The 14,356-nt window shown below is 42.4% G+C and overlaps 1 protein-coding gene across 2 annotated transcripts; it reads left to right on the forward strand.

Annotated features, from left to right (window-relative positions):
• The first annotated feature begins 1,741 nt into the window (after positions 1 to 1,741).
• Positions 1,742 to 13,433, forward strand: GPR132 (G protein-coupled receptor 132). Of its 2 annotated transcripts, none has more exons than XM_064423115.1 (2): positions 1,742 to 1,845; positions 10,219 to 13,433. In XM_064423115.1, exon 2 carries the CDS (start codon positions 10,243 to 10,245, stop codon positions 11,350 to 11,352), a length of 1,110 nt encoding a protein of 369 aa, XP_064279185.1. In that variant the 5' UTR covers positions 1,742 to 1,845; positions 10,219 to 10,242; the 3' UTR covers positions 11,353 to 13,433. The 2 variants fall into 2 exon arrangements, with proteins under 2 accessions (XP_064279185.1, XP_064279184.1); XM_064423114.1 differs by lacking the exon at positions 1,742 to 1,845 and adding an exon at positions 7,216 to 8,270.
• Positions 13,434 to 14,356: the final 923 nt, after the last annotated feature.

A 14,356-nucleotide genomic window follows, 5' to 3' on the forward strand; every position in this document is an offset into this window, starting at 1 on the left:
ATGAAATCTTGCATCAGTCTTCATGTTGCAGGGGAGTGGTTGTGGGTGATGTCAATTGAGGCTGTACTACTAAGAGAAGTATGAAGAAGATAAATAGCAACATTTTTCAAGTCTTACTGGAAGATTCAAGGGCACAGATATGTGTCATCTTTCATTTCCCTATGGAAGGCCACGCAATTTTCAAAGTTTCATCATTAAATCCATTTGGAAAATGCAAATGTATCTCTGACTATCCTGAACCAAACAGCAGGGAGAAAACAATCAGGCAGGTATTTGACCCCACAGCTGATTGCAGCCAAATGGGAACCATGAGCTGGTACATCACAAATACCACAGAGGAGCCCCTGGTCTCTGTGAAAACTCCAGTTCTTCAGGTCTGAGAGCACTCTGCTCTTTTCTATCCCACATGTCTGAATGAAAGACAAATACAGACACAATTCAGCTGCAGTCATCTCAGAAACATAATTCCTTCATTGTGTTTTCCTTTGGGTTTGATTTCTACAGAGAAGGAACAACATGAAATCACACATTTGAGGCAGTGCACAGACAGGTTCCAGCAATATGTCCAGCCAAGCTGAGCTGGTACAGACAGAAATTTCACCTCTTCTCCTTCACAAATGGAAACCAGCTTCAGCCTATTTTTTCTGGTTCTTGAGAATAAATTGCTCTTTACAGAAAGATCAATCTCCAGAAAAGAACCAAAGTAACTTTCTTACACCAGAATCAAAGTGCATACCAAGCATTTCTTTAATTTTCAGAAGAAATGTTTCACTTCCAGTACAGATACCAAAAGTAAATTCAGTTCTCTGCTTGCCTTAGGTTGCCTTAGGACAGATCCTTCCTGTCCCACCTTAGCCCTCAGCAGTCTGCAAGCACTGACAGACCCTCGTGGGGTCCTGTGAGCATCTCACTGAAAGTGGCACTGGTAGGAGTTGATGGAGAAGTTGCCTGAAAACTTGATAAATCTGGCCATAACTGACTTTGACTGAGTGACACACAGCATCTGCAAAAACACATGGAACAGGTTCTCACAAACAAGGTCTAGGCTGGCAATGGAACACTGGGGTCTTCTTCCTCCCTCACATCCAGCCTGAACTAGGGCACTTGGTAAAGATCATATGCTCCTTCTTAACAATGCTCTTAACTATTAAGAAACTCCTGCAACTCAATTCTTCTTCTAGAAGGTGTTTAAACCACCATCAAATCTTCTTGAGCATTCTCAGCCTTTTCTATCCCAGCTGGCACCAGAATATCCCTCCTACAACCACGCCCTTTATTGGGCTCGAATACTGTTTCCCATTTTTCAATACCCAGCCAATTCACACATATTCAGGTGAGTTCATTCCCAGAGTGGGATAGTTCCTCCACTGCAGGAATCAGCATGTCCTGCAGGTGCTCTGCCCCTGAGGAGCCACAGGGCTTGGGGCAGTTCATCAGTCCCTTGTCTCTCTGGGGCATGTTTTCAGTGATTTAGGTGCACATCCAGAACAGGAACCCAAACAAGAGCCTGGAAGTAGCCAAAGCAACCTCCCATACTTTGCAATTCTGTAAAAGGGACAGAATTCAACAGCAAACTCTTAATTTTTAAGGCTGCTTCTCCTCCTAGGTGCTCTGCTGGCACTGGGCAGCCTCTGCTTTCTGTACACGCCCAACTAGAAGTGACACACTTTTGGGGACTCTGATGAAGTTATGCCCACAGAACTAGCTCACAGCACTTAGGACTGCACGTGGTATCGTCAGCTACTTCCTGCAGCTCTGTCAGAGCAGCCTCTGAGCACGGCACGAGCTGGAGCGCTCCATCGTCTCCTCTGTGAAAACCAGGGGAAAAGAAGGAAAGAAAAAAAGGTAAGTGTTCCATCTCTGAGCCAAGGCATTGCTTCTATTTGGCAGCGTTTTCCTTTGTTCTGTTTTGGTCACTGTTTCTCCATGCCGTGTGTCTGTGCTCTGTGCTCAAGAACTACAGATTGTGTTGATGCCTCACCAGAGTCTAAATCTCCTTGTGACTGATGTAGTTGCTGGGTCTGTATTAATTAATTGCAGTTGATGCAGTGCTTCCTACCTGTCTCCCTTATGAATTCCCTTTCCTATAAAAACATATTTCTCTTAGAAATCAACTTTAGTTCCAGTCAGGGATAGATGATTACTAGGACTGAAGGATTTTGGAAGAATGGAGGTTGCTGTGAGGTGATCTTTAGCTATTACTGCAGTGCATGAGCCATGAATACAGAATTATAATAGAAATACGAATGCTGGGTTTTTTTGCAGGAGAATTCACATCCAGCCTTTCCTCTCATCCTTACTCTGCTGGAAAAGCAAGGTAGACATTTAATTGTCAAGTTTACCTGCTGGTCTATAAAGACTAATTGGATACACGACATTCCTTCTTTTTCTTCACCTTTTATTCACACAGCACTGTTGATATCTGGCACTCAGGAATGTGGAGGCTAACTGGAGTTTAAATTAACTTTTTTTTTGTCAAATATTTTCGGAGTTGACTACTTTTCCAAAGACCATCTGGGTTTATTTTAAACCTGTCCTTCTCATAGTCCCCTTTAGATCTGCTGCTGTCTCTAAACCAGCAGCTCTTTAACTTCCAGCAACTTCGTTGTGGGGAAGAGGGGTGTAGGGGAGAAACAAAAAAAAAAAAACAAAAAAAAACAAAAAGAAAGCAAAAAACCACAAACCCCACCCTCCCACAAAAATAAAAAAAAACAAACCCAAAAAAAAAAACCACCAAAAAACAAAACAAAAAACCCAACTTATTCTGCTCATTAATACACAATGGGCAAGACTGATTTTCTTCTGAGAAGTTTTCCAAAGTTCTCTGCACAGGACACTACATTTAAAGAAATTTAAAGTTTGAATTGGGCACCCCCTCTGCACAGATTTCTGCCTGAAAGTACAGACAGCTCTTTCAGGTTCAGCATTTCCCAAGCCTCCTGGGAGACACTGATCTTCCAGCCTTGCCATGATCACACAATAATTTTGCTGTCAAGTGTCAGAATGCTTTGGGAAATGTCTGCTAACTGGAATTTTTACATTAATAACTTAGGATAGAACCGAAGTGTGCCAACAAAGAATGAGGTAGGCGTATAAAGAGGCAGAAGAGATCAGAGATGAGGATGAGGATTCAGACAAAACACCACAGACTTAGCAGAAGTGAGTGTGCTCACAGAGATGTCAGAGATGTGTGTACATGCAAAGAGGAATCTTTGAGCGTCAGAGTATTTTTGGTATCACTGAAGTCTTAAGGGGAAAGCCCTGCTGTTGGTATGGTGAGGTAGGTGACCTAGATGTCAAAAAGGAAAATGGAAGTTCTCCAATTAGTTGAGAGCAAATCAGAGGACAAAAAGGAACAAAGAAATTGTGTTTCACGGTAAATGGAGAAGGAGGAAATATTTGTTTCTAAGTTCAGAGCACTGTTAAATACCTTTTGTAGGCAATGTTAAAAATAGGATTGTTTCAAGTAAAAAAGGCACTATGGTTTTTGCAAGGCTTTATAAACCCTACTTGCTCAGAGACATCCACTTTAGTCAAAAGTAAAACAATTTTGAGATTAAACTAGCTAGACTAGTCAGTAGCAGCCATTATGTCAGTGAGCCCAGGTCTAACAGATCATTAAATTATTTTGGGCAACTCTTTGCTCTGTTTTTCCCCAGCACCATCTTTAGTACTGATGGGGACCCACCACAGCAGCTTCCATACAGACCCACAAGGGCAGGGCCAGGATTCCTGTCAGGGAGAGATAATCTGCTGCCACAAGGTCAAAGCTCAACACTATCTTCACATTTCCTACTCCTGGAAAGAGAAGCCATCCTGTCTGTGCTCACTCTTTGCGGCACAGTTAAGCCATGCTCTGACTGGGGGATTTGACAGGGATGAAAGAGACAAACACATTTTGGGGATGCAGAAAGAGCCTGTGATCCCTGTGACTGTAATGACTGCAGTGAAGGTGTCAGTGCAGGAAAGAGGGGACACTTGTGGATTTGGGAGTTTGGTCACATGTGTTTGGTTATGAGTATCTTCAGCAACTCCACCTGAACAGTTTCTACCCCAGAGATGATTTTGAGACACAGTAGGTTGGGGTGGACATGGTTCTGGACTGGGTCTTTCTATGCCTCTAAGTATGTTTGAAGGCCTGGAGGCCAAGAATAAGGAGGATGATATCCATAAGTAACTGCTGGGAAAATTCTAAAGGATAGCAGAGCATCCCTTTATAAGGGGTACACTGGTGGGTTTGGACACAAGTCTTGGTGCTTCTTTGTTCAGCTGCTTGAAGTCAGATTTTCCTTAAACCTGGCAATAAAACACATTCATCTCTAACTGTGTCAGCATACCCAGACCTCCTCACCTTGTTAAAACATCCTGTTCCCTGATATCTCAGCCTGTTCTCCAACATCCCAGCCTGTTCTTTTAGTAATCCAGAGCAGTATCCATCCACTTCTATACCCTCAGTGCCAAATCTGCTGGCACATGGCTGTGCTTCAGCATCCTTGAGCACCCTGATACAGGAGAGAGGAATGGCAATCACAAAACACTCATCCACAAAACTCTGTAGTTCCAGCACAAGCCAGTAGGAAAGTTTGGTCAGCTGGGTTTCCAAATGGGCCCCTTCTTTAACAAAAGCTATATAAAATTAGCCCAAATGACAAGGTCACTAATTAAGCTGCAGTAGCTTCAGGGAGTCACTGAATGCTCGGTGGTTTCAGGTGTGGAGAGGTGTGAAGCAGAGCTGCTCTCAGTTGCTTACTTTCACTGATGCTGCTCCAACACCTACACTCACCTCAGCCTTTTGACTTGACACACTTTACAGTTTAGCCTCAAATTTATGACAGCTTTTCTGGGCTTCTCCTGGCCATGGAGCCATTCCTCTGGCTCTGGGATCTTTTCCACACAAGCTAGTGGGCACCAGGGAATAAACCTGCCCTGCAACAGCTGCACTCTGATGCTCTCAGGGAGGACTGAGAAACTTTGCTAGGTCTGAAGTCCCAAAATCCTGACTCATAGCCTTTGAATCATGAGACCAAAGTCCCCTGGTGGAGGTGGATTTTGGGGTCTATTTTTCACCTGTGAACTTCCCCTGCCTACAATGTTTAAGGAGTTTTACCTGCTTTTATATACATTGAATAACGTGGTCTTAAACGCAGTACAAGGATCTTTTGTCAACATTTCTCCCCCACCCACCAGACATTCTTCTCTCCTGTGCAGTCCCTCTCCAGCTAGCATGGCACTAGGACACCCAGATTAAGGAAGGATCACTTTTTAAAACTGGGCCTTTGTCAAACCTGAATTATGACAGCTCCCCTTAGTAATACCACAGCTGCTCATTTTAGCAAATTTAGCATATTTAGTACTATTCTGGGATTTCTAGATTGTGGAAAGGGGGAAGTGGATGTATGGATTTATGTAAAAACCTGCACTTAGGTATTTAAAAATCTACAGTCGTTGAGAGTTCACATCTATGAACAGTGTTATCTTGAGGTAAATCAAGTATCTTCCTTCCCCTCCTCAGGAAAGATTGCTGAGCTCCTCCCCTCCTGAAAGGCAATTGATTAATAATTTCTCTCTTCCACCATGTATCTTCTTTATTTTTATATTTATTATTATCTTTATTTTAATATCTTTGTAAGACTGCATATAGCTGCATTATATCTCATATCTGCAATATAGAATTAAATAAAAAGACTGTATAACTAATCCCAGGGTCTTGCTGCTTTCAGCCTACAAATGCTGAAACTTGTTTTAACCAGCACTAGGCAAGAGAGGGGTTACCTGCTCCACCAGTGGAAGAAAGATATTTTAGGATACAGTTGTGCTCAGGCTGGATTCCCAGGATAGCTTTAAAACACTTTTTTCTCTAAACAGAGTTTTGAAACTATATAGTGTCAAGATTATATATTCATATATAATGTTCAAATTTGAAACAAAGTTGCTTGAAAATACATGGGTTTATGTTCAAATTTCAAATTACACAGCTTCAAATCCTGCTGTGTTGTGTGTGCCAGTAAAAATGCTTGATCTGATGGGTAACCAAGTGAAGCCATAGCTGTTTCTCCTTTTTATGCTGAGATTTGCTTATAGGAATGACTTCATTTACTAATTTGTTTATTAATAATGGAAACAAAAAATAAAGCAGTTCACTGAGTTGCTGGGCATGTGGGCCATGATCTGTTTCTGTTCTGATAAACACTTTTCCTTCTTTCAAGAACAGCAGAGCAAATAGCACAGCAATTTCTCAGTTTCAAGTTAAGAGAAACAAAGGTTTATCAGTTGATAATTTACAGGCAATTACTGTAAATTCTGCATGAGGAGAAGCCCAGGTTCAGACGTTGGAGGACTGACACTGCTGGTGACAAGCACTGTAGGTGGCATAAATGTCACATCTGGGAACTGATGTGTTTCAATACAGATTTGAGTGTCCAACTGACATCCTGCTGGCACCCTCGTGTCAAGCCCTTCCAGCACCACATTCTACCAAGGAAAGCACACAGAATCCCCAGGAGAAACTCAGGTCCTCTTTCACTGAAGGCTCATTTATGCTTTGCGACACTCAGGTTGTTTTCCTCTACAGATATTGGCGACTGGAAGGAAAGTGTGAAGGGAAAGTTTGTTTTCATTTTAACCATCATAGCAGTTATTTCACATTGTTCCTAATATCCACAAAAATGCCTCAAAACTTTAGGCTGTAACAATAATCCCTAGAAGAGATGGACGATCAGAAAAAATATTAGAAAATAAAAAATATATTAATGTGATTTGCTCATGTAATTGTACTCATGTTATGGATTTTACTGTGTCCTTTTTTTTTTTTTCTGTCCGTGTGTATCTCAGTTGAGTTACTCAGAGACTTTCAACCAGTCTATGTCCAACTGTTGTGCTTTTTTTGACTTACCCTTCTCTGCCTTGTAACCATAACTGTAATTTTCTTTTTTTTACTTTTTCTAATAGTGGCTATTTTTATCACTTCAACTTCTCCTTTGGAAACTTAAACAGTTTCACATAAGCCGTTCATACACAAATAACAGAAAAAAAAAAGACAAAGTAAAGCCTTTTGCTTTCCTGCTTGTTTTCATTTCCCTTCTTTTGCACTTCAGTGTTACTGAAAAGACTTCTTGAGAAAAGATTAATGCAACTGGCCCAAATGAGCAGCAGGAAACACTGCATTTTAGGAGTATGAAATGTAATTATCTACTTGTCTAACAGCATGGACACAGCATAAGAATATTAGAAGAATGTAAATACACAGCAGGCATGCAGCAAATCTTAGCAGATTACCCCATCTTCCAGTGATTTGTGCTCAGGTGCTTTGTGAGTTCTCAAATACATCAGTACTTGCTCAGTACTTTGTGATCTCTCTGTCCTGGAAAATGAGATGTTTTGCACACCTTGAAAGTGAGAATCATGCACATGATAACTGTGGTATGTCTCGTGCAGTGACTCTCACATAGAAAGAAGCCTCAGAGTGCTGACAAAAATACACTGACCTACGGATGCAAAACACAGCTGCTGTAACACCTATGACTGGGGAGACCTAGCAGATGAGGAGAGGCCACAAAAAGGTGAAAACAGCTACTGTGGAGAGGCTTGCTCAACTGAAGGATACAGGGCAGCAAAGATAACTCATTGGAACAGTTTGTATCACACAAATGCCTTCTTGGTTATTGTTCATCCTTGCCATCATCACTACGTTTTATCCTTTATAAATGCTTGAAAATTGGTGGCTGTGACAAATCTCTTGAGTTCTGGTGTTCAAACCAAAACTGATCACCACAAATATTAATAGAAAATGGTGCGTAGTTTTTTTTCACTGGTGTAATTATTACTGGATTTCATTTGAATTAATACTTGAGATGCAGATTAGCCTCAACATCCCAGAGGAAGACAAAACTGGGAATCATCTGGGCTGAGCCAAGCATCAAACTATTAAACTCTAAAGGTCTGAGAAGATAGGAATGTCTTTCAATTGAAGAGGGCTGTAGAGGCACAGAGAAGTTGAATTTAGTCACAGGGTGGAAGATGTTCCTTCCTTCCTGTACTAACACAAGGTGTTACTCCCTTCCCATTAAGGGTGTGTCAACACAAGAGAAAATGTCACCAGGAGAAATGTCATAAATTGTCTGCTGAGTGCTGCTTTGTGATCTTCAGTTTGAAGGGGAAACCTCTCTGCAGGCCTGGAGAACTGAGTGGAGGCAAGTGAAACTCTGAACTGGAGGTGGATGCAGTGGCCAGTGGAAGACTCTTCCCTGGACAAGGCTGAGAGCCTGGAGAAGGTGAGGAGTGCAGCAAATGGGTGGCCTCCTCTCCTCCTTCCTTGTATTGGGCTGGGATTTAGAGCACTTCTCCTCCAAAGCTCCAAAGCTGGCAGGTCAAAGCTTCAGGACAGTGCTTCAGCACCTGATTTTCTTTTGAAGTGTAGGTCCATGCCCATGGCTGCACTTTGTCAGCTGAGGCATTGTGCTTGGCACTGACAGCCATTTACACGTGAAGGTCTCTTCGGCTCAGCCCCAGCCCTGTGGCTTAGTCCATATGCCAAACACCAAGGTAAAATGCCTGCTCCGGGCAGGTAGCTTAGAAAGTCACAGGCATCTCCTTCCTGAGGCTCCCTCATGGGTGCTGAGCATGGGAAGGGGACTTGGAGCAAAAGTGGGAGGGGAGGAGGCAAGACAAACAAACAAACAAGCCATGTGTCCCCAGAACTCTTCCATTGTTTGCTGCCCTGCACCATCACTGACTGCTCTGGGGGAAGCCCTGCAGAAAGGAGAATATTCAGATAAGCACAGGATCAGGAGAAGTGAGCAAAGCCAGGAGAAGGGAAGAAGAGAGCACCCTCAACCAGTCCTGAAGGTGTTTTTATGGAGGTGTGTGGGGTAGACAAGCTGATGAGTAACTGAAGTGGTGTGTGACTTGTGCCCTGTCCCTGCCCTGGATGTCACCATCTGCCTCACTTTGAGCTGTATTCATCTGTTGTGCTTTACCATAGAAAGGGAGGTCTCCAAGACCTCTGTGGTGTGCACGTGAGCAGCAGCTCTGTGCATTTCAGGTGTACAGCAGCTCTGTGCTGTGCAGGTGTGTACAGCAGCTCTGTGCATTTCAGGTGTACAGCAGCTCTGTGCTGTGCAGGTGTGTACAGCAGCTCTGTGCTGTGCAGGTGTACAGCAGCTCTGTGGTGTGCAGGTGTGTACAGCAGCTCTGTGCTGTGCAGGTGTACAGCAGCTCTGTGGTGTGCAGGTGTGTACAGCAGCTCTGTGCATTTCAGGTGTACAGCAGCTCTGTGGTGTGCAGGTGTACAGCAGCTCTGTGCTGTGCAGGTGTACAGCAGCTCTGTGCTGTGCAGGTGTGTACAGCAGCTCTGTGGTGTGCAGGTGTACAGCAGCTCTCACACCACCAGGCGTGCTTTGAGTTGAGGACAAGCTCTGTATGTCAGTTCACAGACGAGGCCTGGGCAGAGAACCACTGCTGATCCCTAGATCAGGCACCTTTTTTTATCCCCTCTACACAGCAGTTTGGTAGGTGGCCCAGAAGAGACCCTTTCTCCTCCACCAAATGTGGCAGATGCCTAGAAGCAGCAAAAACCACATCACCACCAGCCCTTATTGCAACCACCGTCTTCATAAGTTAACACTAGCTCAACCTTCTTCCAATATCCAACCTAAACCTCCTCTGACACCACTTCAGGCTGTTCCCTCAGGTCCTGTCACTGGTCTGAGTACTGTGCCACCTTCTCCACACAACAGTGGGGATTTTTCTCCAGTCATTGTGAAGATGGGACAATAATGAACTCAGCCTTTTTTTCAAATATGTCTAAGCTGATCTACAACTTCATACTCATCTGCCTTATTTCTGTAGACTGATCCCCATGTGAGATTTTGGGTGCAGGTGATACTTGGCATGAGGAATGATGGCAGTTTTAGCATTTACAGTATGATTTTAGAATGGGAACTGACAAAAAGGAGATGGATGATTTTATGTCCAGGGACAAAAATTCAGATCCCCCTTGAGAGAGTTTCCACATAGCCACTAAAATCCAGTCCAACTCTCAGAGGTGGAGGAATGCAACCCTCTTTTTCTCAGTTCATGTCTGAGGAGGAACCTTTCAAACATCCTCCATTCCACTTGCTCCACTGACATGTCATGTTGGCACCTATGGGACCATAACCCTTACTGACATATTTTTAAGTGATGCAATGCTAACCTTCCACTTTGTCTTCTGATTCTCAGGAAATATCAGCTGGAAAAAGAATAATGGAACGCTGTCTACATGAAAATTGTAACTCCACTTGCCCAGAAATTCCTTATCAAGAGAGTCAGACACTTCTGGTTGTTGTTTACAGCATCGTTTCTACTATAGGTCTTCCAGCAAATTGCTTAACTTCTGTGCTTACATTTGTACAAATCCGAAGGAAAAAAGTAGTTGCCATCTACATTTTCAGTTTATCATTGTGTGATCTGATGTATTTAAGTACCTTGCCTTTGTGGATTATCTATGTGCAAAACGGGCACAAGTGGACCATGGGTGACACTGCTTGCAGGGTAACAGGATTCATCTTTTTCTGCAATATCTATATCAGCATTCTGCTTTTGTGCTGCATCTCTGTGGATCGTTACATGGCAGTGGTGCATCCTCTGAAATCAAGGGGGGGAAGACAACAGACAATAGCCACCATAATAGTCTGTCTTCTCTTTGCTCTGGTTGCAGGAATCCACACTCCAGTATTTTTTATGGAAGACAAGCAAAACTGTACAGAGGTGAAAACCTGCTTTGAGACAGTTCCCCTTGATATATTATTGGCTTATTTTAGTTTTGCTAGATTCCTGTTTGGATTTTTCATACCCTTCCTAATCCTGTGTTTTACAAACTGCAAAATTTTCCAAGCTATAAAAAGAAGCAGCAGCTTGACTTGTCGCGAGAAAGCCAAAGTGAAGCATGTGGCTATTGCCATTATTGTTATTTTCTTGATGTGCTTTGCTCCATACCATGTGGTTCTCTTAATAAGAGCCATACACTTTCTGGTTCATCCGGACTGCCCATGTCCATTTGAAAATAAGATATATTCAGTTTTTACAGTGTTTCTGTGTTTAGGCACTGCAAACAGTGTTGCTGATCCAATCATCTACGTTCTGGTCAGTGAAAACGTCAGAGAAGACTGTTATAGGTACCTGAGAAGATGGAGATGGAGATGGAACTCATCCAAGCTAAATTCATCCACCGATCACAATACTGACAACATAAAATTGGAAACGCTAAAAGAATCAGAGGAAGGGGGCCAAAGAAAAGAAAACAAAGAAATAACAGATTCACCTGACATTCAGGAGGCCTGTACCAGTGGCAGAGACCAGGAAAGTGGCACTTAGCTGGCAGCTGCTAGAACAAATAAGAAGTTCCCAATGCCAGCTTCAGGACAGGAGTTTTTAAGTGCTGACATCATCTTGCACATCCTGCACGGGCCATTAACTCCTTTTGAGGACACTATGGGAGCAGTAATTCACATTTCTGTTTGTCTCCTACAATTAACTTTGCCCACCAGTACCACTGATGAACATACTGCTTTGCTAAGGATATGTGAAATAAATGAAGTAATTTACTTTGACTCAAATTGGGATCTTAAACATTTTTATTTTTGGACTGACTCTTTCTGTCATATGAAATAAAACCTGATTTATCTTCTGAGCAAAAATTTTAAAAAGCATTGTAGAGGAGGACAATATACTGTTCTTAATGTTGAAATTTTTGCTTCTTGAGGAGGTACATGTTCCAGTTCTCATACGTGAGCTCTGCTGTTAATGTTTGTGGTTAACCAGTGGAAAATATTAAAAATGAGTAAACATCTACTCTAGTATGTAACTTCAGATTCACCACACATTCCAGGAGAAATAGATGGCAAAAAAAATGCCTGATAACACAGACCAACAGTATTGCTGCTGCATTAGTCAAGATCCCACACTGCCCTGAAATTCTTAAAATGTACAATTCTATAGCTTGATAGTTCACAATAAGTAATTTTTATTTGTTTTGCAGTCAGACCCAGAATGTACTGAAATATACAGAAAATGTATACATTTCCAAGTGGAGTCAGGGACTGCTTTTATGCCATCTCCAAACATTCGTTGAACTTGTGATTCGTTTCTGACTAAGCTAACCCTTCCTTTTTGTTATTGATCCCACTTTTACTGTGTAGGAGTCTGTAGAAGCTATGAGTAGGCTCACAGATGGTATGGAAGGTTGGTAGTCTGGAGAGCACAGTCCTTCCTCCCCACAGCTGGGAACTCCCTCAAACATTGTGAGAGATGGTCTGAAGTTCCCCTCGTCTGCCTCAAGACCATCCCAGGGACATAGGACCCTCAGGACCCTGATGGGAATTCTGGCCTGCCTGAGGTGAATGAACCAAAATTCTGAGGCCCCTGAGCAGAGTTCTGGCTTGCCAAGTGATTGTTCACAGCTGTGTCTACAGGTGCTGCTTCTAGCAGGGGACAACGTGCCCTATACACTTGCACCTGCTTCGCAAAAACAGACCAGGAATTTTCTCACCTCTTGGCCAGGTGAACTTGCTGGGGCAACTTTGGTAGCTCCCCCATGGAAAATCCTTATCTGCTCCACTGCCACCATCCCAGACAGAGATTGAAGCCCCCTCCCAAGCACTGAGACTGAGACCCCTATAATTCTGATACAGGAGGGGGTGCTGGCCTGACTAAAGCAAGATGCCTGCTAAGTGTTGCCTGCAGGTGTGTTCACTGGACCTAGACTGGTTTCCCACAGAAACCAGTCCTGAAACAATGGGTCCTGCTCACTGCTGATATTGATTTATCCTGCTGAGAACATGGACTGTCTGTACCCATCTTCAATACCTTTTTCCCCCTCAGCGATTTCAGTAGACTTATTCTTTATTGTATCTGTTCCCCCTTAGCAATTTCAAGATCTGTTTCCCCCCCTTCAGCAATGGACTGTAATAGAACCCTGAGATAACCAGGACTTTGAGATCTCCTGACGTGACTAGGAGAACTCCATCGACTGGATCATAAGAACTTCAGCTCTCTACATTTGGTAGCTATACCCTCTCTCTTTATCCCTCTCTTTCTCTATTTTTTTTTCTTTTTCCTAATTCCATTTGCTGTAGTCATTCAATAAAAGGTGCATTTATTTTGATTGATATTGCAATCCCCTGTTGTTTTTTTTGCACTCTGAGAGCAGCCAATGAACCATCATGACCCCCGTTTGTATGAGCGGATTGTGACAGACATGCTGGGGCAAATTCCACTGTTGCTGCTACCACTTCTATTATAATAACTTGTTGGCAGTAGTTCCTTGTGCCTTCAAACACAAATTTAAAAAATAAGATTTATACAAATCTAGCAATGTTTATCTAAACAACTTCTTCATATTTTTATGTGATTCAACAGACAGATCAGGAACCAGCTTGAGTATGAGTTTGTGGAGTGTTTCACAGCATCATTCCATTTAATCTGTGGAGTTGTATCTCTGTGACATGTTGAAATTGTTATTGACTTTGACATTTCTGCATTGAATTAATATTAACAATCTTAATATAAATACAATACTTTTTATTATCTTAAAATTGCCATAGATATTTCTGTGCTTTATTCTTATATATTCTTACACTTTTGTAAAGAACCATTATGCCAAAATTATATATCCTCCATTTATTATATTTATTACATATTTCATTTTTTTAATTGTTTTATGACTCCTCTGGTATTTATATGTGAAATGGTTTTGTCCTCAAAAGTAGTCCACATAATACTAAATTGTTTCTTGGAAGAACGTGATTGTTTCTTGGAAGAACGTGGAATTCTGTTGCGGTGCTAATTAAAAAATTCTGGATTTTTATTTTTATATGCATCTCAGAGATCAAATTCTCTAAGGTATCATGGAGAGACCTGCAAGGTGCTGAATATCTGTAACTTTCAATTGCTAAAGAATTCTGCAGCAGCAGCAGCAGAACATGGCTGCTGACAGCCCCTGGCAGCCAGAGCACTGGTGACTCATCTCTGAAGATGCACATGCAAACCTCCCTGACCTCAGGATTTTCATAGTCTGAAATCAAACCTTATTGAATAATAGCAGTGAATTTAGAAGAAACTAGAGGTACAGGATTCTGAACTGATTGACACGGATGTAAGCTAGCTATTGACCTAGATGAATTTAAACATCTCTGATGATTTTCCTCTGATAAAATGTGAGTGTTGAGGGGGGGGATTGTCCTGCTCTGCATTGAGCTGGTGCGGCCTCACCTCAAATCAAGTGTGCAGGTTTAGGAGCCACCATATAAAAATGACATTAAGCTATTAGAGAACAACCAAAAAAGGGCCATGAGGATAGTGAAAGCTCTGGAGGGGAGGA

Source organism: Passer domesticus, chromosome 6 (assembly GCF_036417665.1).
Source record: "Passer domesticus isolate bPasDom1 chromosome 6, bPasDom1.hap1, whole genome shotgun sequence".
NCBI lineage: Eukaryota > Metazoa > Chordata > Aves > Passeriformes > Passeridae > Passer > Passer domesticus.

Excerpts from the sequence above, each read along its gene's own strand:
- GPR132 (XM_064423114.1), top strand. The coding sequence starts at position 8,217 with ATGCAGTGGCCAGTGGAAGACTCTTCCCTGGACAAGGCTGAGAGCCTG. Across the intron at positions 8,271-10,218 it reads AGGCTGAGAGCCTGGAGAAG|GAAATATCAGCTGGAAAAAG; the intron begins GTGAGGAGTGCA and ends TCTGATTCTCAG.